Source organism: Lepidochelys olivacea (assembly GCF_965140295.1).
Source record: "Lepidochelys olivacea isolate rLepOli2 genome assembly, chromosome: 2".
NCBI lineage: Eukaryota > Metazoa > Chordata > Testudines > Cheloniidae > Lepidochelys > Lepidochelys olivacea.
In genome coordinates, this window is record NC_140412.1 from 163,316,112 (window position 1) to 163,343,567 (window position 27,456).

At 40.3% G+C, this 27,456-nt stretch overlaps 1 protein-coding gene across 1 annotated transcript in view; it reads right to left on the bottom strand.

Annotated features, from left to right (window-relative positions):
- Window positions 1–11,501: 11,501 nt before the first annotated feature.
- Window positions 11,502–27,456, bottom strand: part of FHOD3 (formin homology 2 domain containing 3) — a 627,222-nt gene continuing 611,267 nt past the window's right edge. Inside the window, exon 25 of the mRNA XM_084620053.1 lies at window positions 11,502–13,739. Coding sequence (XP_084476179.1) covers window positions 13,657–13,739 — 83 coding nt within the window. The 3' untranslated portion in view covers window positions 11,502–13,656. The remainder of the gene's footprint in view (window positions 13,740–27,456) is intronic.

A 27,456-nucleotide genomic window follows, 5' to 3' on the forward strand; every position in this document is an offset into this window, starting at 1 on the left:
TAAAGATTTTTTAAAAATCCCCCCGAATCAGGACAAAAAGTCAAAGTTTTGCAAGTGTTCATGCACTGATAAGGCAAATATTTTTTTGGTTCAGGTCAATCAAAATGTTTTGTTTCAACTTTGACATTTAAATCTCTTCTGTATAAATGAACTAAAATTTCAAAATGAAAAGTCGTCTTGAACCAAAAAGTAAAACTTTTCATTATGAAAATGTCAAAATGTCATTTTTTTTTGACAATTTCACAATTTTTTCCCCCAAATTGGGAAATTTGTCAGAACTGATCCATTCAGTTTTCGTTTTGACAAATTGGCATTTGTCTGACAAAAAATATTAGTAGAAAAATTCCCAATGAGCTCTAAAAAAACCCCACTCCTATCTTTGTATTTGGCATTAGTGTGTCCAGTCAGGGAGTCTTGTTCTGGTACTCACATTTTAAAAAAGGTGTTGAAAAATTGGAGAGGGTCCAGAGAAGAGCCACAAAAATGATTTGAAGGCTGAAGACAATGTCTTACAAATCAAGCCTGTATGTCTTTCTACAAAATATGCTTTAGCCAAACCACAAATGATGTTTTAGTCACAGTTTATTGGGCTCAATACAGGAGTAAATGGGTGAAATTTAATGGCCTATGATATACAAGAGGTCAGACTAGATCTAATGGAGTCTTCTGGCCTTAACCTCTATCAATTTACGTACAACTTGCGACAATACAGTACAAAGGAGAAACAGAATTTTCTGGTGCACCAGAGTTCAATGGCCTAAACTACATACAGTGCAGCAGACCATAGCAGTGCATTGTGGAGCTAGGAAGTCTCAGTGGTAGCTGAGGTGAGAGGCACAGGTCTGCAAATAGCAAGAGCTAGCGAAGCTACCATCTGTTAACAGGGATGTACACAGGAATCATTTTCTAGTCACTTTGCATGTTGCTTTTTTCATATCCACTCTCATGGCGAATGAAGATACTGCCAGGGTCTAAAGCTGGAGTGAAGTGTCCAATCACTGTCTCCCATTTCTTAGTCATTTTGCTTTCGCACGATGTAATACCCCAATACTCTTTCTAACAATGAGATACTCCAAGCTGTTTGTTTCTAGGAAATCATAGAACAACTTGGGCAGTTAAAGCTACCTGGTCTTTGACTTGTGCCTGATGACACAATCCAGATGTACAGTTAGATTAGTTAGCTCTCTAGGGCAGGAATTGTTTTTGCTTTACTCACCTGTATAGTACCTCACACAAGGTGGTCTTGATCCATGATTACAACTTCTAGGTGGTACTCCTATAAATAAATCATCATCCATCATACTGTGAAATTAAAGTAGCCATAAAGAAGAATTCTAATTCATGCCAGGTGATAGCCACCAATTGTTTTCCAACACGTAGATGTTAATTTCACAAAACAAAAAACAGCAATCGAGTGGAGTTCAGTAATCACAACTTTGTACTGCTATTGCCACTAAACCATGGATGTTCCAGGTACTTCAGGCACAAGGGACTCTTTCACACAATTTGGTTTGTGCTGGCTATATCCCATTCAAGGCCCGGGACAAATTCTCCCTTCACTCACTCACACACACACAGTTTCCACTGAAGTAAATGGAAGTTCACATCTGTATCTGAAGGCCGAATTCAGCCACTTCTCAACACCTGGCTAGAAGATAATGAGGCTAGATTCTTGATTGTTATAGTTTCATTGACTTCAATGGAGCTATGCTTTTTTACATTGTCTTAGAATCTGGCCCAATATCTCTAGCTCATTTCTACTAGGTGCATTATCTAAGTGATCATTTATAAACCATTTGAAATCTTTCATCCATCATAGAGGATAATAATATCTCTGTTCTCTTCAAACAAGCTACAATTACTGCCTATGTGACAAAATCTGTAACCACAGATCTCCTTTCAGGCCACTTACATAGCAATTCTTCCTGTGTCTGTGAGACAGTATATGCCTGAAATGTTTGCTTCACTTCGTCCCAGTTCACTGGTAAATAGAAACACAACTGGCATAAAATTAAACATGAAATCCTTGATCACATTCATCAAAAGAAAATAATACTAGTCATGACAACTTTAAAGAAAACATCAGCAATAATGAGTCCATTATTTGCCAGGCTTATACTGAACGGCATTGAGTGTTTTTGAAGCCTCATACACAAACTTTGCAAAGTCATAGGGAATGGATACAAAAGTAAATTTTTTTTAAAAAGTGGCCTTCAAAAACTTATGGCCGATTTCAACCTCAGTTACCCTCTGGGCATAAATATATTCATGAAGTTTATCATGGCCAGAAACAGCAGCCAAAAGTTCTTTCTGAATCTGTGGATGCTGGTATTACTGCCAAGGATCAGTAAAGACTTTGAAAACATATACCATAAGGCAGTCATCTTATAGACACTTCTCACAACCAAAAGGCTTGAACATGTAGGTTGCAAAGTTTGAAATCTTGCCAGAACTATTCTTAAGGATCAAAAATGTTAAAAGCAGCCATATACCGTGTTATTTTTTTCTTAATGGTTACCCTATACCGGGGTTGGCAAACTACGGCCCATGGGCTAGATCCTAGAGATCTTAGAGATGACACTACCATAAGAAAGAATTGTGGAGATTTTGTCTGCCACATTTCTTTTGCGCACTAACATTTTGTTGGCAGCAGAATTACCTTAAGAAGCTCACAATCCTTCTCACTTTGGGTACTGATATGGTCCTCATCTCTGTAGCATTTGAGTACCTGGTTGTTTGTTCTGTGATGGATTCTATGTATCCTAATATAGCTAACACTATAAATGACTCCTGCAGTTTTAAATAGCTTGTCTTTCTCCCTGTTTTTTAGAGCATTTTTTGATCTTTTTTTTGTAAATTGTGATTGCTATGGAGGCAGTGGATCAGTGAAAAAGTCAATCACCTGATGTTCTGCATTGAAATAAGCCAGTTTTCTCCCAAAAAACTATTCCCTTTTGCATTTCCAGAGAGAAAAATCTGATAGTGGAGACTATCTAATCAATTATTTCCCATCTTTCCTGTTCCCCATATCAGCTGGGCAGTTTAGACTTACTCATTGGCCTCAAAAGTGTATTAAAGCAGTATATTTTAATCAGTGGGGACGAGGAGTGATTTACAAATGAGCAAATAATCCCAAGTCTAAACCACGTTTTTTTGTCCGTGACATTTGAGAGTTCCCCCAAGAGGATCAATTAACTCAGTGACGGCCAACTGCATGACATTAACTTATCGGTTCAGTAGCCAAATGTGGTATCCTGCTGTATTTTCCAGTTTAATTGCTGCAGATGTACTGAATCTGTATGGCAAAGACATGCAAAATTGGCCCAATTGGGGATTGCAATGGCTACAGCTGAGGATCGCTAAAGAAAATGGAGTAGAGTGTAGCCACCCTCCTCTATAATATGGCTTGCCGTGTGGCCTCCTGAAATCACAGGCCACCTTATGCATTACTCAGATTGCAGTGCTTTGAGGCCATTTGCCATACTGGCATCTTTCTGATCATTTCCACCTTGTTTTGGCCCCCCGTGGTTCCCCCTCCACTGGTGCAACAGCATGTCAATGGCATCAACCTCAAGCTATAGGCAGAGTACCAAATGGTGCACTGAGGCTGCAGCTTGAGGGGGCCCCAAACAGGTACCATGTCTGCTGCTCCACGAATGGGAGGGGCAGGGAGGAACAAGCCACAGAGCGCTGATTACTTAGCAACCATCCAGCAATCGTTTCTTCTCCTGCTGTTGCTGGAATAAAGAAGTCAGCGGCAGGATAAACAGGAGCCAGGAGAGCCCTATTCAGGCCAGCTGGACAAACAGCCCCAGCCTCTGCCTTCATTCACTTACCAATCCCAGTCTGTACTGCCCCACAGTCAACTCCTCCCTTTAACACCAAAATGCCTTCTCCCAGGCTGCCTGGGAAAAACTCTGATCAAATCTGAACAGCCTCTTGCTTATATTCTCTTTCTACTCCTTCCTTAAGACTCAACTCTGCCAAGACACCTACAAACCCCAGCGTGCTGAGCATGGCTAGTCATGTGGTGAGCTGCGACTGTCCCTCTTCCCTTTCCTTCCTTTTCCTCCCCATTTCTGGCCTTCCTCCTCAACCCACCTTTATCCCCAAGTTAAAAAAGTGAAAACAAAACAATACTTGTAACTTACAAAGCTGTGCCAGTTCTTCACCAGATTACTTGTTTGTACCCCATCTCCACACACTCATTTGTTTGATATCTTTTAGAGTGTAAAGCCTTTAGGGCAGGAAACAGTTAATGAATCGCACCACTTTCTGGTGGCCATATAGTCCTTCTTCACTCATCATTTCACCTGATTTGCAGCATCTATATAACTATAGCTTTGCCCTTTCAATTTTCAAAATTATACATATAGGTCAAAATAACAAATTACTAGGAGATACGATCCACTTGCCTATTGAAGGGATCTATGTCCAGTGTATTGTAACACTAACAAACACTCATTACAAATAAATTACATTAATAGCTATGCAGTACAGTGAAAAATACAAACTTCCAGCATCTACGTACACTTATATAAACCTACAACACCAGGTAATCAAACATTCCATACCACCAAACCAACCAACCATCCCAATTCCATTTCTAAAACTATTCTCCATAAGTCCATCACATTTGAAATTATAGCACAAAACTTAACGCACTGTAGAATTTCCTTTGGAAATTTTTGTTAAATATTAATGAATAATAAATAATTATAATAACAATGACTGTATACATTAATTGTATGCACTCAGTGGCATATTTCCATTGCGGAACAAAATGAAAGGACAAAGTTAAGGCTTTCTGGATTGTCTAGGTTTGGCTGGGATAGTAGTAAATTATGGAAGATTATATGGCAAAGGCATTCCCTAAAGTGTTTCTTTTTCAGACATACTCATGTTTGGGTTTCTTAAAAGGTGTAGAATGTTTATACAATAAAATATTATTTTGGGGCATTAGCTTGAGTCCACTAAACACATTTTCAAACTGAACTTGTTTTAACATAGTTTGTTTGGGGAATAAGGTTTCAATGCTGGCTTTCGGGCCATGTTCCACCATCAATTTTTTTAAGGAGAACTCCCACAATGAAATCAGTGGGGTTTAAAAACGGTTGGAATGATATGACTCTGTCAGAGAAATACTCCAAAACCATCATCAAGTTCATTTGCTAATAGCCAATAATAGAAGTTATCTTTTGGGGCCTGATCCAACACCCAATGAAGTCAATGGGACTCTTTCTATTGATGCCAGTGTCAGTTGCATTAGGCCTTTTTGAATGTGGCTCTAGTGACCATTGAGTGATATTTGCTGTATCTCTCGTATCACTATGCATATAGCAAAGTATATTAAAGAGCATTATGGTCGATGCTTTTATCTTTTAGATTTTTATTTATTATCTTGAATAACCTCATTGTTCCTTGTAATTAATACAGCATACTTGTGAAACGTTCCAGCCAAACAGATTTGAAACCCTATGTGAGGATAGTCTAGTTCCTAGTCAAATGTTGATATAATATCTTGGCATTTTGCAAGAATAGCTTTTTTGACTGTGCTATGAGGTCAATAATTTTCCACAATTTTATGTGGGGAAAAAGGTTGTTAAAAGATATACAGGGCCTCATTTTAACAATCCCTTTCCTTTGCTAGAGCTTGCCAAGATTATTTAAGCCTCCCTTTACACACTGAGGGGAGGGTTGGACAGGGATGGGTAGGGAGAGCCAGCTTTTGAGTTCTCATTCAGGAGTTGGAATGTTTCATCACTTTATTTAAAAAGGTAATTTTCACCCTGATGTCATTTTTAGATGTGGCATGTGACAACATCACATAGAACCGAACTTTCACCATGTGGCCTTCATATAGACTTGTAATATGTACTTGAGGTGATGTTGGTTACCTGTGGTGTCAGACATGAGACTTTAGAAAATGTAGGCCATTGTCTAAGGGTTTGGTGTTTTTAGGTGTCCAGTGGGACACACCTACAGGAACCAGATAGTCAGGAGTGCTGGCATCCCTCCTCTGAAAATCAAGGTGTCTCAAAGTGTGGGACACCCAAAAATAAAGCAGAAGATCCCATCTCAGCAATGGTGGCAAGGGGAGAACCCAGTGGAATGGAGAGGTAGCTGGGTGGCAGAAAGGAAAAGGATTCCATCTGAACGTTAGAAGTGGAGTGATAATCGTCAAAATACATCATACTCCTCTACAGGTAGACTATGCTCCTGTTCCGAAACAATTCAGGAAAAGCTGGGAGTGCGGGGCGGGGTGTCCTCAACAGCATGGCATCTAAGGTGGATGCTTTCCATTCAGGATGTCCCAGCAGAGGGTTGTCTCATCAGATTGTGGTGTAATACAATACAGCAGCTATTGAAATTCACTAGAGGTAAAGGTTTCTGAATAGAAAGGAGCCTTCTTCTTTTCCAAACTACATTCCCAACAGAAAATGTGGAGACGTTATAAAAAGGAAGAAGATCTTTTCTCAATTTAATCTGTGCATTTTCAGGGTGAAACTATTATGGAAGGGCTACAATAGAGGTAGTCAACAGACAGACCCCATGCCAAATCCAGATTGCCAGATGCTTTTGAACGGACAACGAAATTTTTTTATTTACTTATTATTCTCATTATTATGATTTTTTATTATTTTCTCTGGAGTCGGGACCTTGACTTTACCTTGACAAAGAAATCTGGACCCTGACAAAAAATAATCAGTTACTCCTGGGTTACAAAGGATGCATGCAGCTGTGCAGTGGATAAGCTGCAGACATATTTGTTCTCTGACTGGAGTCCAGAGGCTTCCCTGTGACAAAAAACGAGTTCTGAGTACTGAGTCTGAAAAATCTATCCATGTGTTGTCACTGCACATCTGGAATTTAGGATTACTAATGGAGATATTGTGATAGAAGAGAAAAGTGTCTGGCCAATAAACTTGTTTTATATATTTATTTTAAAAAGCATTACCACATTTCTGGCTAGTAGCCTTTTATCCTCTAGACCTTACAACAGCGCAACTGGAATGCTAAGCAGCTCTTTAAGAGATACATATAGATCCCACGGGGCATCTCTTTATATGAAATTATTGGAAAAGAAGATCTAGAAAGGAGCAAGTCCCTGTTTTCCGTCGGAAGCGTTACATATATGATAACTTACAACGGCTCCTATCGCCCCAGGGGCTAAAGATGATGTGTGAAAATCATCTGCTAAACTCTTTGTCAACACAGGTAAGCATCTAGGGTGCTGCCAGAAAAGTATTTAACTGTCTTTGAACTCTGTAACCTAACCTTACCTGACTGTACATGTTACATAAAAGAGTCAATATTTCTGGGTAGCTTGTAACACTTATTACCAATTGCACTGGAAATCAAAGTTCTTCATACCACTGTCCTTATTTAGTAGGGTAAAATAGTTATCACTTTTCTACTATGTCCCTCCAAAAAGCCCTGTTACTCTAATTCAGATAGATCGAAACACACTGTGCATGGGGGGAGCTGTGGTGACACTGTCCTCCGGGGCACACGCAGTTGTCGCCCAGAGCTTAGGTACCTGGGTGATGCGTGAAACACATTTCAATTGAGTTAAAAGGCTGTCCCCGTTTTACTCCCCCAATATCCGTTTTCATGGCTCTGTGATCAAGAGTTTCAGGAATTCCATCTTGCTGTGCAGCATCAATCAGAATACTCACCTGAGTGCAGGCGAGTCAGAGATCTGCATTTATAAACGATGGGCTCTTTGTACAAGCCTCTTCCTGCATGGTCTGCTTTAAAGACAAAAATCAAAAATGCATCAACTACCAGCAGTGCTTAATTTGTGCCAGGGCTTAATTCCGGCACCTCTGGGCTTGGCAGTTCGTAGCCCCGGGACCTCTCAGCTCGCCACATCGGTAATGAAAAGAAACGAATTGCTTGAGCTCTGGCACCTCTTTCATTACAAAGTAAGCACTGCCTGCCAGCTAATGGCAGCAAGCAGCATCCCATCATGTTTGGTGGGGCTTTCAGTATTAGATTACTATAATCCTTGAGAACTGAACAGACACACACACACACGTACTTCACTGAGGATTATACATTCAGTTCAAACTACCAAAGCAGGGATACATTTTAAGGTTAGCGTTTCATTGCCAGGCCACCCAGGTGGTTTAACAAAATGGCATTTTGTTGCTTGTGTGGCGGCTTCATGGCTGCATAAAGAATACAAAATTTAAAAAAAATAGCCAACCAAGATCTCAGTTGGATACGTCAACAAAACCAGCAACAAACACAGTGCTTTAGAAAGCTTTATTGCAAGATGTGTTTACATAATGCTGTAGAGGTGAGTTTTGTTACTACTTATATCAAGAAATTTTGGACACAGGTCTGAGGTCAGTTTCTCATGTTGACCCTGCATGGCACGATAAAAAGAGAGACTGCATTTTCTAGAACGTGAGGAAGGGATGGAGTGGGGAGGAGAGGCAAAAGAGGGGTGTGTTAAAAAGGAAAATCCCCCTGGGTTATACTCAATGTAGTGACAAAGCTTCCTAAGGATGGATACAAATGAAGGAGTGCTTGTGTGTAGTAAATTCTTAAACAGTCATTCAAGTTATTAATGAAGTAAAACTGAGAAACAAAAAGCAGTTTCATGGACAATTAAATTTAACATAACAAAATATCTTTACCTAAAATGAGAAAAACAAATGAAAAAGGACCTGCAGATAATATCTTTGACCATGCATGGCTTGTTTTTAAATTACAATTCACAGAATAACACTGCTGAAAAGCCTATTTTACACTATGCTACACACAACATGAAAAAACATGAGTAGTGACATTTACACAATTTTACAGTATTTGTCCTTCGTCTAAGAAACACGTCCTTTTCTACTTTACAATTTTTTTTTACAATTCCCAGCTCTCTTTCTCTCTCTCTCTCACACACACACACAGACACACACACACACAGTATGCCCCTAATACAGTCTTTAAAAAGGAGAAAAACACGCATTGCTATCAACAGACCTTTTCTTTCAAAGAAGCCTGCAGATTTCATATCTGTTTGACGTGATCAATGGTTAGATAATGGTTAAACATTACGTACCTCTGTTTGCCACTCAGTGGGAAACCAACAAATTAGAAGTGTACAGAATATATTTAATTTAATTTTTTGCATGAACATAGAACTATAAAACCCCTCAAACTCCTTTGAATGACTTGCTCTTTAACTATTAAACTGCTTTCTCTTTATATTGCATTTAAAATGCAATTCAATCATCTGTCAAAAAAAAATAAAAAGACAAACACAAAATAGGCCCTTGTATTATCAAGTGTTTACAAATAAATTCTAATAGTGTTCCCTAATCAAGCATCATTTCATCTCAGCATTAGGAAAACAGCATAGGGTGTTTTTAATTTTTTTTCTTTTTTTCCTTCCTTCAGAGCTCTTAAGTACCGAGCCAGAGAAACTTCAACATTCACAGACCTTGCAGTTTTTCTTGCGTCCAGATGCAGGAAATCCAGAGCAATCTGAACTTTATACAGGGCCAAGTTCTAGCCTCATGTATGCATGCACAATTCCCCTTGAAGACAACAAGAAACTGCATGTTCATTGGAGAGAGCAGGAACTGGCCTTTGCGTGCTGCTTGTCACGTCTTTCTAGCCATTTTTAAAAACAGTTTACAATTAAAAAATAGCAAACAAACATAAAAAATGACTCCACATTATAGACTAATAACTTGCTAAATATGGGCTTCCAAATCAAAGCTGTTCTTGAGTTATAGGAATGTATGTATGTTTGGGGGTGGGGGAGAAACAGGGGATGTGAAGTTGGTAAACTATTATCTTTACCCTTCCTAATCAGATTTAAAACAATCTATTGCAAGAACATAAAAATGGCCATACTGGGTCAGACCGAAGGTCCATCTAGCCCAGTATCCTGTCTACTGACAGTGGCTGATGCCAGGTGCACCAGAGGGAATGAACAGAATAGGCAATCATCAACTGGTCCATCCCGTCACCCATTCCCAGCTTCTGGCAAACAGAGGCTAGGGACACCATCCCTGCCCATCCTGGCTAATAGTCATTGATGAACCTATCCTCCATGAGCTTATCCAGTTCTTTTTGAACCCTGTTATAGTCTTGGCCTTCACAACATCCTCTGGCAAAGAGGTCCATAGACTGTGCGCTGTGTGAAAAAATACTTCCTTTTGTTTGTTTTAAACCTGCTGCCTATTAATTTCATTTGGTGATCCATAGTTCTTGTGTTGTGAGAAGGAGTAAATAACACTTCCTTATTTACTTTCTCCAAACCAGTCATGATTTTGTAGACCTCTATCATGTCCCCCATTAGTCATCTCTTTTCCAAGTTGAAAAGTCCATCTTTTTAATCTCTCCTCATACAGAAGCTGTTCCATACCTCAATAATTTTTGTTGTCCTTTTCTGAATCCTTTCCAATTCCAATATATTTTTTTGAGATGGGGCGAACACATCTGCACACAGTATTCAAGATGTGGGTGTGCCATGGATTTATATAGAGGCAATATGATATTTTCTGTCTTATTATCTATCCCTTTCTTAATGATTCCCAGCATTCTGTTGCGTTTTTGACTGCTGCTGCACATTGAGTGGATGTTTTCAGAGAACTATCCACCATGACTCCAAGATCTCTCTTGAGTGGTAGAACTCTTTCTTGAGTTGTAAAAGCAACAACCACCCAACTTAAGCAAATATTAATCTTGACTCACAATGTTTGTGAAATGAATCACATTTTTGTTGTTAATTTCCAAATCCCTGTTAAATGAGGGGGATCCAAAGGATTTTGGACATGCAAGCTGACTGAGAGACATTTAACTTTAATGACACTCAGGAAATGCCACTAAAATACAGTCCTCAAACACAAGAATTGCTTCCTATTACTGCTGGCAAAACACCATCTACACTTTAGCAATTGTTGCATTCCTCCCTCATTAATGAGCAGTGGAGATTCCCATTGTCCAGGGTGCATATACAGCACACTACACAGGGAATTTAAAGTTCAATCCTGCCAAGTAACTGGAATGGGAGTTGAGCACCTTGAAGGAGGCCTTCAGCATCTGGCCAGAGCAGGACTCAGATTCAGATCTGCTTTTAACTAGGACATGAATTGCAATCCAAACTACTCACTCAGACCACACTGACGTCAATAAACCCCCAATACATCCATCTGTGTTTTTTATGCAACCTTGAGCAGAAAGATAAGAAAATATACTGAAAGGCCAAGTGTCGTATCATGTAGAGCAGTGGTTCTCAAAGCCGGTCCGCTGCTTGTTCAGGAAAAGCCCCTGGTATGCTGGACTGGTTTGTTTACCTGCCGCGTCCACAGGTTCTGCCTATCGCGGCTCCCACTGGCTGCGATTCGCCGCTCCAGGCCAATGGGGGCTGCGGGAAGTGGCATGGGCCAAGGGACGTGCTGGCCGCCCTTCCCGCAGCCCCCATTGGCCTGGAGCGGCGAATCGCAGCCAGTGGGAGCCGCGATAGGCAGAACCTGCGGACGCGGCGGGTAAACAAACCAGTCCAGCATACCAGGGGCTTTCCCTGAGCAAGCAGCGGACCGGCTTTGAGTACCACTGATGTAGAGATCCTTTCCAAAACCCTGGTGGCAACACATTGTTTCTTTTAAAATGAATTAATGTGATTAAATAAATTCTGTTTCCTTCAGTTTTCTAACCAATCCTTTCCTCTTTACAGCTTTCAACTCATTCTTTATTCTATGTTTTATTAACTAACCAATGAATGGCTTCTGTCTGCTTCCAAAATTCACTTGTTAAACTAAATTAACTGCCAAATAGCAGGAAAACATGTTCACCAATGTCTGTAAACCCAAAGCCATACTGTAACAACCAGGACTCATAGCAGGGACATATATTTACCCATGAACTGGATGGGTCAAGGCCCCAGGCAACTGTCAATAAGGACTGAAATCCAGCAGCTGAGGAAGAGAATTGCACAGATAGGAGTTTTCACAACGTATTCCATTTAGTTTGATTCTACTAGGTCATTTATTTCAGTATTGCCTACTGATTGGCTCTCAGATTACTTGGATGCTGTGTTCAACATAGTCTCATATATAGTTGAAATTTTGCTTGTTTGGTGCCTTATCCTTAGCACTTCCTGTCCTCAAAGTGGAACAGAATGCAGGAGTCAATACACCTTTATTGCCAGCCCGGGGTCACAAAAAAAGCTAATCCCATATTGCCTCACAATGCATTCTTCAGTACCATTCCATCTAGATATGCTTTGGTGCAAAATGTTCCCTTTTTTTGTTGTTACTAAATTGCAGTTCCCATGAAAATGCTTTGGCAGTGGCGAAAGCCGGGTATAAGTGGGTTCAGTTCAAATTCACTGAGGCAGATGTACTTCACTTAAAGGCAAATGAGCTGATTAAAGTACATTCTAAAATTCTGTCTGGTTTGGACAGTGGAGTGTGATCCTTTATATGGGGATATACCAGAACAGAACACGCACTTAACCTCAGACATACACTGAAGATGTTTATAGAAGTCAATTACAAACAGTGAGATGAGGAAGAACGAGGAAAAAGCAAATTCCTTGTGTGGGAAGAGGAATGTTCACTGTGGTATCCTCGCTATTTATTTTAATGAGGAAAAAAGACAAAATATAGAGGAGTTTTAGCAGGGCCATTTCATGTTCAGTTCAATTGGTTTGAAGCTAAATCACCACTAAGCTACATCACAACGGAGAAAAGCAGCATGAAGGGCTCAGGCAGGTGAATGAAACTTCTTGATCTTGGCAGCAGAACCTCTTCATCTAGCATGTAAATTGTTGGCATACATTTCTGAAATTGTACAAAGACTCAGTATACCTAGAGTTTAATAGTAGGAGGTATTCTGTGCTATCTGTGTGCGTACAATATTAGGTACAGTGTACGTGCATACACACACATGCAGTTCAGAATCCTAAACATTCCACCTGCCCTGCAGGGTGAATTCCATTGAATAACAGTGAGTTCCTGTAAAAAGACACTCCTTTCCTGAAGGTCAGGTGGAATTTTAAGGCCCCAGGAGTGAAATCTTTGCCGCTTTGACTTCAGTGGGGCCAGGATTTCACCCCAGGACTATATGTGTACGTTGTACATACACACACATCCATACTGTACATATACATAAGTACACATACATTTTTACATTCTTTGGTGGTGAGATAAAAATAGGGTTGTGCAGATTGGTGTATGTCTGTCCAATAAAACAATCTTAGGAAGATCATAGTAACTGTAACAGAAGTGATTTTGCCTCTTTAAGGACTGTTCCTTGCACTGACAAAATGCCATGCTTTACGATTACTAAAACAGGCCACAAGGAAAGCCAACGTAAACATAGCTCACACAATAAAAGATGACTCAGGAGAGTCCCCTAATACTCACACCAATGCATCATGAGAGAACAAGCTATAAGCTTTCACCTAGAAATACTCAAACACTCCTTTTTTGTATCTGTCAGGTTTTAGTGCTGAGCTGTGACACACCCTTCTTTAGCCCTTTTTGTTTTTTCTGTTATATATCTTATCAAAATTAAACTAACAGAGGACGGGATGTCAGGAGGAACAGATGAGGCTGGTAGAACAATGCCACACTGAATGGTTGTCAGCCCGTGTATCACCGATGATGGTTTTGCTTGTAGCCACCTCTAAGGATTTCACACCTGCATCTCAGAGGTGCTGATGAGGCCCAGTGCTTTGGCTTCTTCTGGTGTCAGTCCACTCTTTAGAGTTCTTCTTACTGTACAGTCACAAAATCCAAAGGGAAGCAAATAACAGTTAGGAGTGATATACAGGACTGTCAGTTGCAATATATATTCTAACACAAAAACAGAATCAAACAAACAGCAGCTATGTCTATAAGGCCTGAGTTTCAGAGCAGCTGAGCACTCTCATCTGGCAACTCAATGGGACCATAAGGTACCCAGCAGCTGTGAAAATCTTTCTATAACATCTATATTTAGATTCAAAACAAGTCTTTTCAAGTCTTGTTTTCTTAAGTAAAATCCTACAGAACTTAAGGAAATCAACTTTCTTTAGATTTATAGAAAATGATTTTTACATTCCACAAAAGGAATTAGCATTCTCATATAGGTTTTTAGAGAACTTTTAATAGAACCCTATTTGTTTTGTCCCTATTAAATTCGATGGGGCTTTTCCATATGGTGTTTTAATTGCTATTTCTCTGATCTTCTAATAACATAAAAGTTAAAAAGAACCAAAAGTAACCACAACATTACAAGTAATCAGAATCCTTATAAATAATGCTTCAAAACCAGATTTCCTTTCCTCTTGTTTTCTGCTGTGCCCCCTTACTCCCTCTCTCCCCCCCCCCCATGTCTACATCACATATTGTCAGCAATGGTTTATAGCTAATTTACAGGGGTTGAGACCTTGGCTTTTTATTTTTCTGAGAACTGTTGGGAAAATCTGTACTACCACAATAATATAAACAGCAGCACAAATAGGTATAATTTGACACATGAAACTTACATTTTAAATTTATTTCTGCTTCACAGACTCAGGGTTTGTCTACATGGTATGATAATGTGCACCAGTGGGGTGTGAATTCTAAAGTGCACCAACATCTCACACATTAACTTGCCTGTGTAGACCTGGCTGATGCGCACTAAAAGTTCCCTACTGGGCATTAACATAGTTCTGTTAAACCAGACTGTTATAATGCACACTAGGGAAATGTTACTGCGTGCCAACAGGGTTTACATAGGCCAGTTAGTGAATAGCATTTTGGTGTCCTTCAGAATTCACACCCCACTGTTGTGCATCAGTGCACCATGTAGACAAGCCCTTAAAGAAGAGTTTGCCATTTCTTTTATAGCAAACAGAATCTGTGACTGTGCACTTCCCTAGAATTTTTTTCATTAGGGGCTGCAGGTGAACACACCTTGTTTCAGGGTGGGATGTGGAGGCCTATGGACTGACTGCTCACTCCAATAGTTTGTTGTCTAGGCAGATGTGCAAAATGCAGATTAATGCATTTATTGTACATCCAAAGTCCAAACTATAATTTATGCAGAGCAAAAATATTCAGAGCTCCATAACAGTGAAGAGAGCCAGTAGGAGACACACAGCTCTGGAGAAAGGAATTACAGAGCATGGTTAAGAACTCCTTGGCTTCCAGCATTGTTTTTATGCACCATAATTAAGAGCTCCAATTCACTGGAGAGTCACTCCAAGTTCCTGAAACTGACTGGTATAGACATGGGTCTAGCAGGAGTGAAAGGACTGAATGGATTGTTATGGAAAACAAATAAGATAAGAAAGAGGAAAATAATGTCACCATGTCACGAATATGGTGAAAAGCATGACCTACATTTAATAGCAAAATTTCTCTCTTCCGTTTCTGGGACAATTAAGTGAATTGGGAATGTCACACTTACAATTGTTCCTTCACCTCCGAATCCCTCACTTGAGGAGTTCTTCAAGGCTCACTCCTCTCCCCTATATTATTTAACTTCTATACCAAGCCATTGGAAGAATGTGAGGAAATGTTGCATGATACCCATCTCCATATCTCCTTTGCATCAAATATAAATCAGCACCATCTCCCAACTTTATCAATGCTTCGGTGAAATCTGCACTGGATGGAGAGCTCCGGGCTCAAGCTGAACATAGGCAAGACTAAGAAGATGCTGGTAGGAACAGGGAAGTGCTTCAAATAACACGTCCACTATACAGACCACTTTCCTTACATTATTAAATCAGTCATCACTTGGAGGTCCTTTGGGACTTCTCAGAGTTATTAGATTCCCAACAGTCATGACAACAACAACAAAAAAGCTGTGAATTGCCATAATATTTCATCCCTGCCTATCAGAAATGGCCACAATGATCCACATGCTTGTGACTTCAAGGTTTGAGTATCAAAACACACTATATCTAAAATGAAACTACACTCCCTTCCCCCTCCCCCGAAAAGCTGCAACTGAAACAAAATACAGCATTATGTCTGCTTGGTAATTACACAGCTGCCATGTATTGTTCACCCCAGTGCTCTGCTCCCTGCTGAATAGATAGTCAAGTTTAAAGTCTTTGTCCTGTTATATTCAAGGCCCTCCATGAGACTGGCTCTAGCTACCTACAAGGTTATCTTTGCATCTTGTAACCCTGAACTCCAAAACCAGCTACATTCCATTGGAGCAATGAACCTGTTGACCTCTAGAGGGAGGCATATGAGCACAGGAGACAGAACTTTCACAGAAGCTGGACCTAGAATGTGGAACTCACTCCCACAAGAAATAAGACCACACCATTTCCAGAACTTAATGCAAACCTCATTTCTTCGAATTAGCTTTTCCTCAAAAATGTCACCACAGATGCACGCACACACAAACATATCCAAACATAAACAAGAAAAATGTTCTGAACTAAGCAAGCTTTTTTCTTACAAGATGGCAAGACTGAAGTAAAGACAGAGAGATCAATTGTTATGTCCATTTGGAAATACTTAGTAGACACTCAGACACTGTAATAACGGGGTCATATTCATCCATAAAGAACAGCTAGAATAAACCAAATTCAATTATGCCTATATAAATCTTTAAAAGTCAATACAGTTACTATTCCACATACACAGCTAGCTAACTGGAAAAAAATTGAAGGGAGAAAAATATGTGGCTTTACCTTAGACTGAACACAAAAACAGAAGATGGTGAAATTCCCATTTTCCCTTTACTTACAGGCCTGCAACTTCACTATGCAAACCAGTGTAAAGGGAATGCCAAAGACAAGTGCAATAATGAATTGGTATTTAGGGCAAGTATATACAGAGTACTTAATAAGGAGTCAGAATACTGTGGAGGAAAAAGCCTATTATGAGAAAATGTGAAAGAGAACCGAGGATGTAACTGTAAGCGAGAATCATCATTGTGTATCTTAAGATGTGCCATGTTCTGAATTTATTGGAGACTCAATTCAAGGACATCACGATTTTGCATATGATCCAAAGTGATGTACAAAATTAATGTAAACTCTTCGAGGCAGGGGCCGTCTTCTATCCTATGACTGTATAATGCCAGGCATAAGGGAGCCCCAACCCTTAGTTGGGGACTTTAAGAGCTAGCAGAGCTCAAATAAATAATAATAGTAACATTCATTCAGTACTTGGATACATGTAGAAGTATCTGACCAAAAAAGGTCTTGTAGGGTTCTGTAGGATTTTGCTAAACTACCTCAGGTCTCAGCTATGACACAGAAAGGTAACTTGGATTTAGACATCCCAATGCCTGGACCTTTTAACTTAAGCAGTTAGACAGGAGGAATCAGCTCCAAAGACAGACAGACTTTGATGGATAAGGGTAATAAAATTACATTTTTAAATCTGTAAATCTAATGAAAAGCTCCCCTGTGGAGAGAATCAGGCTCTAAGCAAAGAGATTCAACAGATAAGCCTGAGAGGCAAGCACTGAAAATACTACTTCATGAGGTATTGTGCGCCTACTGGAACACTCAAACTCACTAAGTAGAAGTGTGTCTACTCTGAATTTACATGGCAATTTCCCATGCATTATGGCCTTGCATGCCCGTATTGTAGCAGATTTGGAGGGTTTGTTGCTGAGCAGAAGAACATGATTTGTTTCTAATGTGCCTAGGGACTGAGAGAGCTTGAGATCCCTTGTGAAGATAAGTGCCTTTCAGTGTAAAAGCTTCTAATTACAAATAACCTAGAGCCAGACCTGGCTCTTGTGTGTGTGTGTTGTGGGGACACGGAGCTCAAGGAGGCCTCCCTCACCTTAGTGCGCCCCTTTATGAGTCAGGTGGAATTTAAGCCCTTGCATTTGTGGAATAGCAGGGACTGCCTCTTTAAACAGTGCCAGGAGTAAGGAGAGGTGGAAGGGAGGGGACACCACAGTCCTGTCACATTTTCCCTTGGCCCCCTTGTATTGGCTCTTGAAGAGGGCTAAAACAGGGGAAATCTAACTGCACTCTATAAAGGGGTGCAGTAAAGTATGCACTTTCCCTATGAACTGGAGGGTGGGTGAATCGCCTTCTGACATGCTATAAAGCAGATGATTCTAGGCCTTTTTCACTTCCAGAGATTGCATTTGGTGGGGATCTCCTACCAGCTTGGGGCAGGAATACAATCCATTAGTAGAAGTGACTTGGAGAGAGAGTTTTTCCTTCCATGTTTTACACTCAGTGCAACATTACACCACTCAAACTAGGTCTTTATTCTTCCCTTTTCACTGAACTCTGTGGCATGTCACTAACTTGACTAGACATAATTTCTTGGCTTGTAAAACTCTTGGCCTGCTGCAGCCCACATTAAATTGAGTTATGGAATGCATTCTGGAGGCAATGACAATAAAAATAAAGCTTTCTAATGACCTTTTGTGCTCTTTAAGCAATCTTTAAAACATTGGCTAAAGAAACATAAAAACATAAAACAGGAAGAAAATTACTTTTACTGTTGTCACAAGAAAGTCCTGCTGAGATCTCATAACCCAGAAACCAAACATTGTTTTTAGGGGGTCGGAGGGGATGATATTCTTTACCAGTCAGGAAATCTAGAACTTAGTTTGATATTCTGGCAGAACGTAGCATGCCTATGATGAACTTGGTGAATTCATCTGAGCATACTGGGTCAAACAACTGAAAAGAGAAGCAGCCCTCACAGAACTGGGAACATTTAACATACAAGAAGACTCCCCAAAGCAGAGCCTTTTCTCAGCACATAATTAATCTACACAGGTTTTTTTTTAAAGGGCGGCTAGCCTCCCTGATTTCACTAGAAGTGAGGAGCAGTAAAAAAAGCAAGGTTGGCGCCACATATGGTAACAGTTTCAATGGCTTTTGGCATGTAGGTGTAGACCATTTCCATTTGAGCACCATTTGAATTGCAACAGTATCCCTTTACATAAATATGAGCACTTTGTCCGCTTTGGGGTCGCGTGTATCATGGAAATAGTGTAATTCCCAACAGTATCCTAGCAAACAATGAAAATGAATAAAACTCCGATGGAAGTCTGTGGGCCAATGAAGTAAATGATTATGATAGTTTGTCAGAAAACAAATTTAAGATGTTGTAAATTACCTTTGGGGGAAGCAGGGAGGTTAGTAGGAAAAGCAGCCTGTAGGAGGACAGGAGACTAAGCAGTCTTATGAGCCTATTTTATTTTATGTACTTTAGTTGCATTTCGTGCTACATACTCCCGTCCCTACCTCCTACCCAATTCACTCACACCTATTTTATAATCAACTTCTTCTTCCCGTTATGCCATCATCTGGGGTCGGCTCACTGTGCAAGCATGTGTCATCTTCATCTGTCTGAGGTCCACCTGCTTACATGTTCTTTGATGCAATCCATCCGTCACTTCCTCAGCTTTCCTCAGGGTCTCCTTTCTAGCACCCTCTCCTTCCATGTTATCTTCACCAGGTCCTCTTTGTTCACCCTCTCTGTGTGTCCAAACCAGCTAAGTCATGCTTCCTCAATTTTAAAGCCACATTATGGACTTTGACTTCCATCCTAATCTTGAATTTCACAATCTCTCTTTATTGTGCCTTTTTATTGTGTGTTTTTAGCTGTTGACACTCTGAGTACCTTTCCTAGACTTGAAGAAGAGCTCTGTGTAAGCTTGAAAGCTTGTCTCTGTCACCAATAGAAGTCTCTCTCACCAACAGAATATCAATAAAAGATATTACCTCATCCACTTTGATTCTTTTTTTATTGCGCAAAGATATCCCATCTCAAACATCTGTAGGTGTTGAATATACCATCTCTTTACTCCCCAAGCTTCTGAATTATACAGCATTGCGGGGCTCACCATTGTTCCAGACAGATGGGCTTTCAATCTCAGTGGCATATGCTTGTCATACACAACCCTAGAGATGTTATTCCACACTCTTCCAGCTCCCACACAGTCTTGAGTGTATCTCACATTAAAGATTGCCATCTTCCATAACCCAGCCGCCAACGTACTTGAACTGGTCCGTCTGGTTTAGTCATAGTCAGTTAATCTCTATCTCCAGTTTCCTTGTGGCACCTCTTCTAACCAACATGACCTCAATCTTATGTTCATTTTCATCCCATGCCATTGTAGCTGGTCATACCACTGGATTACTATTTCCTTTAGATTTTCTTTTGAGGACACCCTTATTACTATATTGTCTAAATATATAAGTTAGTCCAGTAAAAGATATTACCCCACCCACCTTGTCTCTCTAATATCCTGGGACCAACATGTCCACAACAACACTGCATATAGCAGCTTCTCACTTTTTCCCACAGGGATCTTCCTGCTAATGTAGTCTATCAAATATGATAAACAGCAGCAGACTGAGGCCTGGCCCTCATGCAATCTGACTTACACTTCAAAGGGGCTTATCTTTTAAAACATGTTCAGATCAGTGTTTAAGTGATTGAGAAAATCCCTTTCCAATCAATGTACACCCAACATATTACAGACACTGCCATTTAAGTCCTCTCTGATTTTACCCCAATCAGTCAGGCTATGGCAGTTTGGTTATGTGAGCTCAATTCAGAAACTCTCTGTGTTCTTCATCCCCTTCCATTGTTCACTTAGATGATATATTTTTCATGTCAATATCTTATAGTCTGCATTAAGCTAAACTTGCATTAAGCGAGGCATATGTCATTGTTGAGCATGAGCAGGGCTAAATTTCCCAAGTGGTGGTGGTGCGTACGGAAATTTTTCCTTATGGGATTTGTGAGTGAATTCCTGGATCTCATCCAGTACCACTTTGAAAATGTGCAGACAACTGAAATATGCAGCATTTTCAGTCAGGGCCAGCATGTCAGAAGTTGTCCCAACCAAATTTCATAGATAGTGCCAGTCTCTCCTAACAAAGAATTCAACTATTCAGCAAATTCCATTGTAAGACTAGATATTAAATAACATAAAGGGGAAGCCAAAAGTAAAAAAGGATAAAATTTGTCTTTATAAGAGAAAGTTAAGAGATGTGTTTGATCTTTAAGTGGGTTATATTCTAGAGAACAACAATAGGTACATTATTCTGAAGAATTTGGATAAAGGAAAGGATTTTTTGTTTCTACCTAATATTTAACCTATTGTTTTAATTACTAACTAAAAATGGTTTGTATCTCTGGGTAACGTTTTTAGGTGTCAGCATCTTCCTCACCAATTAACATGATTTATATAGTGCCCATAGTGAACCAGACTGTTGTACAGACATGGAAGAATACAGCCTCGAAAAGCTTAGAATCTATGGTCCTGAGGCAGGAAAGCATCCCTGTTCAGGACAGCACATGCCTAAACGCTAATCTGAATTGGGGACCATGCCATAAATATTATCGTGTAGTACTGGGAGCATGAATACTGAATGTAATGCTCACAGTAGTAAGCACTACATTTGGTAATATGTATTTGCAAGATTAGACTGTAAATAGCCAATGTGTATATGGGCAAATCAGGTAGGGGATGGAGGATTGAAAAAGCAAGGGGATTTAGCAGAGGTGTTAGGCATACACCTTGTAAGTTCCATTTTTAAAGCAATTTATCATTTAGTAATAGATGTATTTCACTGAGGCAAGAGCTAGGGCTCGTAGATTTAGAACTGTGTGTTGAAAAAGGACTAGGAGGAGGAAGAGAAGGGCTACTATCTTTGAGCACATAAGTTCTATGGAATTGGAATCTAAACCTAATAATGTCTGAATCTCTCACCTGGAGTCCTTGTTGGGGAATAAAGAAGATTAAAAAGCAGATCTGTAAACCAAGAAGATAGATTCAAAACAATTGAGATGAAAATGTTTTTTTGTGCATATGCTGATTATTCAGGGTTACTCTGCTTTGAGAAATTCGGATCCAATTACGGGTGAGGTTCCCCCCCTTTGTGCTGTAGGTGGGGTCCCTCCCGTTGTGCTGCCCTGCTTTGAGCCAAAGCAAAATGCAAGGTAACTGCTGTGGGAACTTGTTTTGCATCTCCAAACAGAGACATCCCTCCAGATGCAATCTCAATACTATGAATGTAGTTGGAATTCCTGCCTTCACAAATGATCATGTGAAATTTCTTCAGGGCATTAGAGGGCTCCCTTTGGCAACTATGGCTATCACCTTGCTTTTCAGTAAAGCCATGCATGATCGCACTTTTATTCTTGTACTCTAAACTTCCTTATTATTTCTGGTTCTTAATTGAAGCCCTTTCCTCAAGAACAGTTTGATCGTGAAAGCCAACACCACACTGCTTCTGATTTCTTTACTCAGACGTTGGAAGGAAGACATCTCCTATAAGGAAGGAAGAATGATATAAATACAGGCATACACAGCTGACCTGGTGTAAACCTGAAGTCTTTAATTAAGATGGATAGAAACCAAAGTAAACAAAGTGCATGTTTAAGGCCAGCAGTGCAACCAGACCATATGTTATTTTTCAAATACCCAGAGCAATATCCGTACTCACTATGCCAGGAATTAAAAGAAAAAAAACCCTTTAAATCTTTAAAATATACTAAAGAGGAAACAAAGGGGAATGTGAGTGAAATGACTTCTGTCTAGTGGACTGAGAACAAAATAAATAACTGACAACAATGAATCAACTATTTCTATCCCTTGAAAGAGGTAAACTAAAGATGTCAAAATTAACTTTTGTTGTGAATGACTTACATGGTATTACTTTCCATGATTCTGTAGTAAGAGATGACACTGACTTACTTATAACCTGGAACCATAAATAGATCACCTCCCCAGCACTCCTCTACAGAGCTATAATTCTATATGAATTATCCAACATCCCATCACTTAATGTTTGCTATGCACCCTTATCTTGCCAAATCCTAGCTTCCTCCTTTCACCTTCAGCTTGTTCTTGCAATATAACTAATCAGCATCACTCAGTCAAGAAATATAGGACACTCCAGCACTCATTGTCTTTATTTAGCAACACCTGGGACGTCTCAGTTCATCAGCTATTCTTTGATCCTTCCTTTGTCTGCTTTCTGCACTCATTGGAGACTGTGTATTACACTTATAGTCACAGGGACAAATCAAAAAATTCAGTAACGTTTTGCTTACACTATGGGATCCTGCTGGGAAGCAAAATGGCTTCTCTGCTAAAACACACTGTAAAAAACCCCACTACAATACCCTCAGCCTTCAAACTTGCTTTACCTGCCCAAAACTCTGATTACAGTCACACGGCTCCTTTACTGGCTCCCCTCTTTGAGAATCTGCCTCATGCCCATGAATTCTAAGGGTACGGCAACAATGAAATTAAAAATCCATGGCTGGCCCATGCCATCTGACTGGGGCTAAGGGGCTGTTTAACTGCAGTGTAAATGTTCAGGCTTGCGATGGAGCCCAGGCTCTAGGACGCTGCAAGATGGGATGGTCCCAGGCTGGAGCCCGATGCCAAATGTCTACACCGCAATTAATCAGCCGCTTAGCCCCAGTCAGATGGCACGGGCCAGTCACGGACATCTTTGGACTAGTAGAATGTTCTGGAACAAAACATCAAATCCAAAAACGCAAATGATGCAATCTGGGGAAAAGGACACATGTTCCCTGACCTTGCCAAACAGTAGTGCAGTATACATTTGATGAACTAAAAGCAGATTCTACTTGCCTGGTGTCAGTGCATTTATATTCTATCCTGCTAAATTAGGAGTCAGTTTAGAAGAAACAAAACATATCTTTTTATTATAATGTATTTTTTATGACTAGATTTTAAGGCTAGAAGAGACTGGACATTTATGTGGATAAGAATATTCATAATAACTATGCTAAAACTTTTGGAAGGGATAATACATCTCATGCTTAAAACCCTAAATCAATGTCCAACTATTAGAGATCAGGACAAGACCTAATATGCGGAGCAGATTATCCCATATCTGCATATTGTAGAGTTCGTACATCCTCCTCTGAAGCATTTGGCACTGGCCATTGTCAGAGACAGCATACAGGACTAAGTGGACCTCAGAAAAGCAATTCCAGAGTTCCTATACTCTAATCTGACCTGCTGCATATCACAGGAGTATTACACCCAGTAATTACTACAATGATACCAATAACTTATGGGCAAACTAGAGCATATTTTTTTGGAAGGCATCAAAAAACTACTACTGATTTCATAAAGAGTCTGTACCATCTACTGAATTCAATCTCCCATCTTCCAGAGTTTTAGCTATTTCATCATTTTATTTTTCATTCAATTAAACTTTTATTAGCGTGATGACCACCCTGTGAAAGTATCAGGTTAAGTATGTTTTGCTACGACAAATAGCATTTGATAATGAATAACATCTATGAAATATTTACTTATTGTAATTGTGATTAATTGCTGCTAAGTGTGCATTAAGTAACCTGATTGATTAAGTTTGCCCTTCCTTCTTCCCAACTCCTTTCTTTTATACTGAACCCAGCAATTGTGGATTTAGTTATAAATTGGAAGCAAAATTGCTTGGGATTTTGGAGTTTATATAATCTTTTTTTATCGAAAGACATAAAAAGGCATAATTTCCATTAATTCCTGTTTTCAGTCAGGCCATAAATATCTGGATAACAGGCTCTTTTATAGCATTTTGGCACTTTTGTATTTGATCCTGGCCAGAAAAAATAAGTGCACAGACATATGAAAATAAAACATAAAGAAAAAACAATAACTGAGGTGTAAGCTGGTGGAGCTCCCAGCCAGCTCAGAACAAAAATTATACACCTGAGGAGTCAAAAAGTCATCCTACCTTCCAGAGTTTATTTGATTAACAAATGTGTTATTCCAAAATAATACTGCATGAAATCTCAGCCTCTTCAGAGCTGGATCTTCATAGGATTCTTTCCTACATCCTAGATCCCTTTTCTAGCGTGCTATTCCTACCTCGTTTATATTCAGGGTGGAGTCTAACAAGAAAGACCTGCACTGGGATATTTTTGTAGTTAAGGCACTGAGATAGGACTCAGGAGATCTGAGTTCAGTTCCCACTTCTTTCATGGACTTGTGCATGTCACTTAATATCTCTGTGCTTCAGTTTCCTGTCTGTAAAATGAGGATAATAAGACTTCCCTATCTCACAAGGATGTTGTAAAGATAAACACATTAATGTTTGTGAGGTGCTCAAATACTTAGCGAGGAGGGTCACAGAACGAATGACACAATGAGAATCTATCAGCATTAGTTAACCGGCAGGGCTTCAAAACCTGATAAATGGGCAGCTCATTACACGTGGTTTTTAAACATCAAAAGTAGTTTGGGTCCAGTGGTTTGATTCATGCTGCAGGCTAAAATTTGAGTCACTTTGATTTGATCCAAACAGTTTCCCTATCCTAAATCTATAGTAGATTTTAATTTAAATGAGCAAAAAACAAACAACCAACAAACGTTTTGAAATCAACTTTAAATAAGCATCTAGTTGTGAAACTTCCTGCTTCTGCAATCCTTACTCATGTTACATGGAACTTGATGTAACTACTCATGTGAATAAGTACCACTGAGAATCAGCAGACTTCAAAAAACTGGGCCCTAAATTAAGGAATACAATATAGACACATGATACAGACGAAGATCCATGTTCAAAAATGGCATTTGTTTGGTTTATTTTTTAAGATTTGTTTCTATGGTGAATTTTCACTGAAAGTCTTTTAGAAAAAGTGCGTTTTACAAGTCTTTGAACGGAATTGTCACTGTTGTTGTTTGAATGGGGAAAATCTAAACTCACAAAAACAGGCCTAGCCAGTAACCTGCCCACCTTTGCCATCTCCATGCTAGATAAACATCAGCATATGCAGAATATGGCTGCTCACCTGCTCCTCAATATAAATATGTGACTCAGTGAGACCATGCTTATGACACCATCTCTTTGCCCAGGACACGGACTTTCATGAGCCAACAAATACACTTTAAGATATTAACACTGATAATGCCAATAATGATGTAATAATCCAGGATTAAGGCTCTAGCAGGTCCCCATTTCACACTGTGTTCCACTAAGGCAATTGAGATCAAGTGGATTTGACTTTGTTTGCTGTCCTGTGGTTCAATTTGTATTTGGCAGAGCACTTGTAGGGGTCTGCCATAAAACTTCTCCGAAGATGCCTGTCAGAGCCCACCCTTGGCTGCACACAAAAGTCGCAAAGCATTCCCTATTTGGCTGGTTTAATCCATTGATGTTTAGATCTTCATTTCCATGTACCTTTATGCACGTGTTGGAGTTAGTGTTTGGCTCTTTAGGTGTCTATCACTGGGCCTGATACACGTTTATTAAATTGGAGCTTGATTTTGATACACTTACTCATGTGGAGTAGTACTTTACTCCTTGAGTAGTCCCACATATTTCAACGGGACTACTCAAGAGCAAGGTGCTACTCCAGCATGACTAAGAGTACTGCAATCGACAGCTCTGAGTGAATGATTTTATGTACAGCCTGTTTATTGAGCATTCATCACTGAATCTTTGAAGTAAACAAACATCAAAAGAAGAACAATGAAAGTGCCTTTTCATACCAGCTAAGACGCCTTGATACCTCCAGTACTACTGTATGTATCCACAGCCCTCTTCTTTGGTTCTTCCACCATCGAGTTTTCCCTATTTCTTACATAAAAGTTCTCATCCTATCAATTTTTACCACTAGTTTCAGTGTGCATTCTCAGTGTGCAGAGCAGCAGGAGTGATCATGCAACCTTTTTCTAACACTTGATGCAGTCAACGTTATATTCCTCATGTGGTCATCATGGTGTGAGTACCCTATTTACTGCTGGGATATTCAAGTGTGTACCTTCCCTCTTCATTCCCTTTCTTTTCTCTTTCACTCGGTCTCATGACAGTGGAGTGTCAGTCTCCCTGTCCACCTTACACTCATGGGCGGCGGGTATCGTAGGCAAGGGGAGGCTGTGCCTCCCCAAACAGCCTACCGTGGCCCCACCCCTAGGCCAGCATGCTTGCTGGGGTGGCTGGTGCTAGGCCACACTGCCTGCCCGGCTCTCGGGGGCTGGCTGCCCAGAGCCCTGAGGTTTGGGGGCTGCCCAGAGCCCCAGGGCTGGGGGTGCAGTGACTGCACTGCCTGGCTGCCTGAGCACCAGGGCTGGGGGTGCAGCGGCTGTGTCGCCCAGGAACTGTGGGCGCTGAGGCTGTGGTGCACTGGGGCTGCGGGCTCACCCCCCCACCCCCAGTCATCCGGTGCTGGGGCCAGTGGGGGGTGCTTTGGGCTCCTGTGGGGGAGGAAGAGGGAGGGGGGGCGAGGCCTCGGGCACAAGGGGAGGGGCCGGGGGTTAGCCTCCCCAGGCAGCTGGGTCACCGGCCACCCATGCTTACACTCCAGCCTGGAAGAAAAGCTCTGTGTGGCTCGAAAACTTGCCTCGCTCACCAACAGAAGTTGGTCTAATAAAAGATATTACCTCATCTACCTTGTCTCTCATCTTATGCTTGTCTTTCATCTAATTCCTTCTCTACCAAAATACCTCCATTCCTTCCTCTAGTTTTCTCAGATCTCCATGACCCCTTTTCATTCTGCAACTTCTATTTTTTATTCCTTA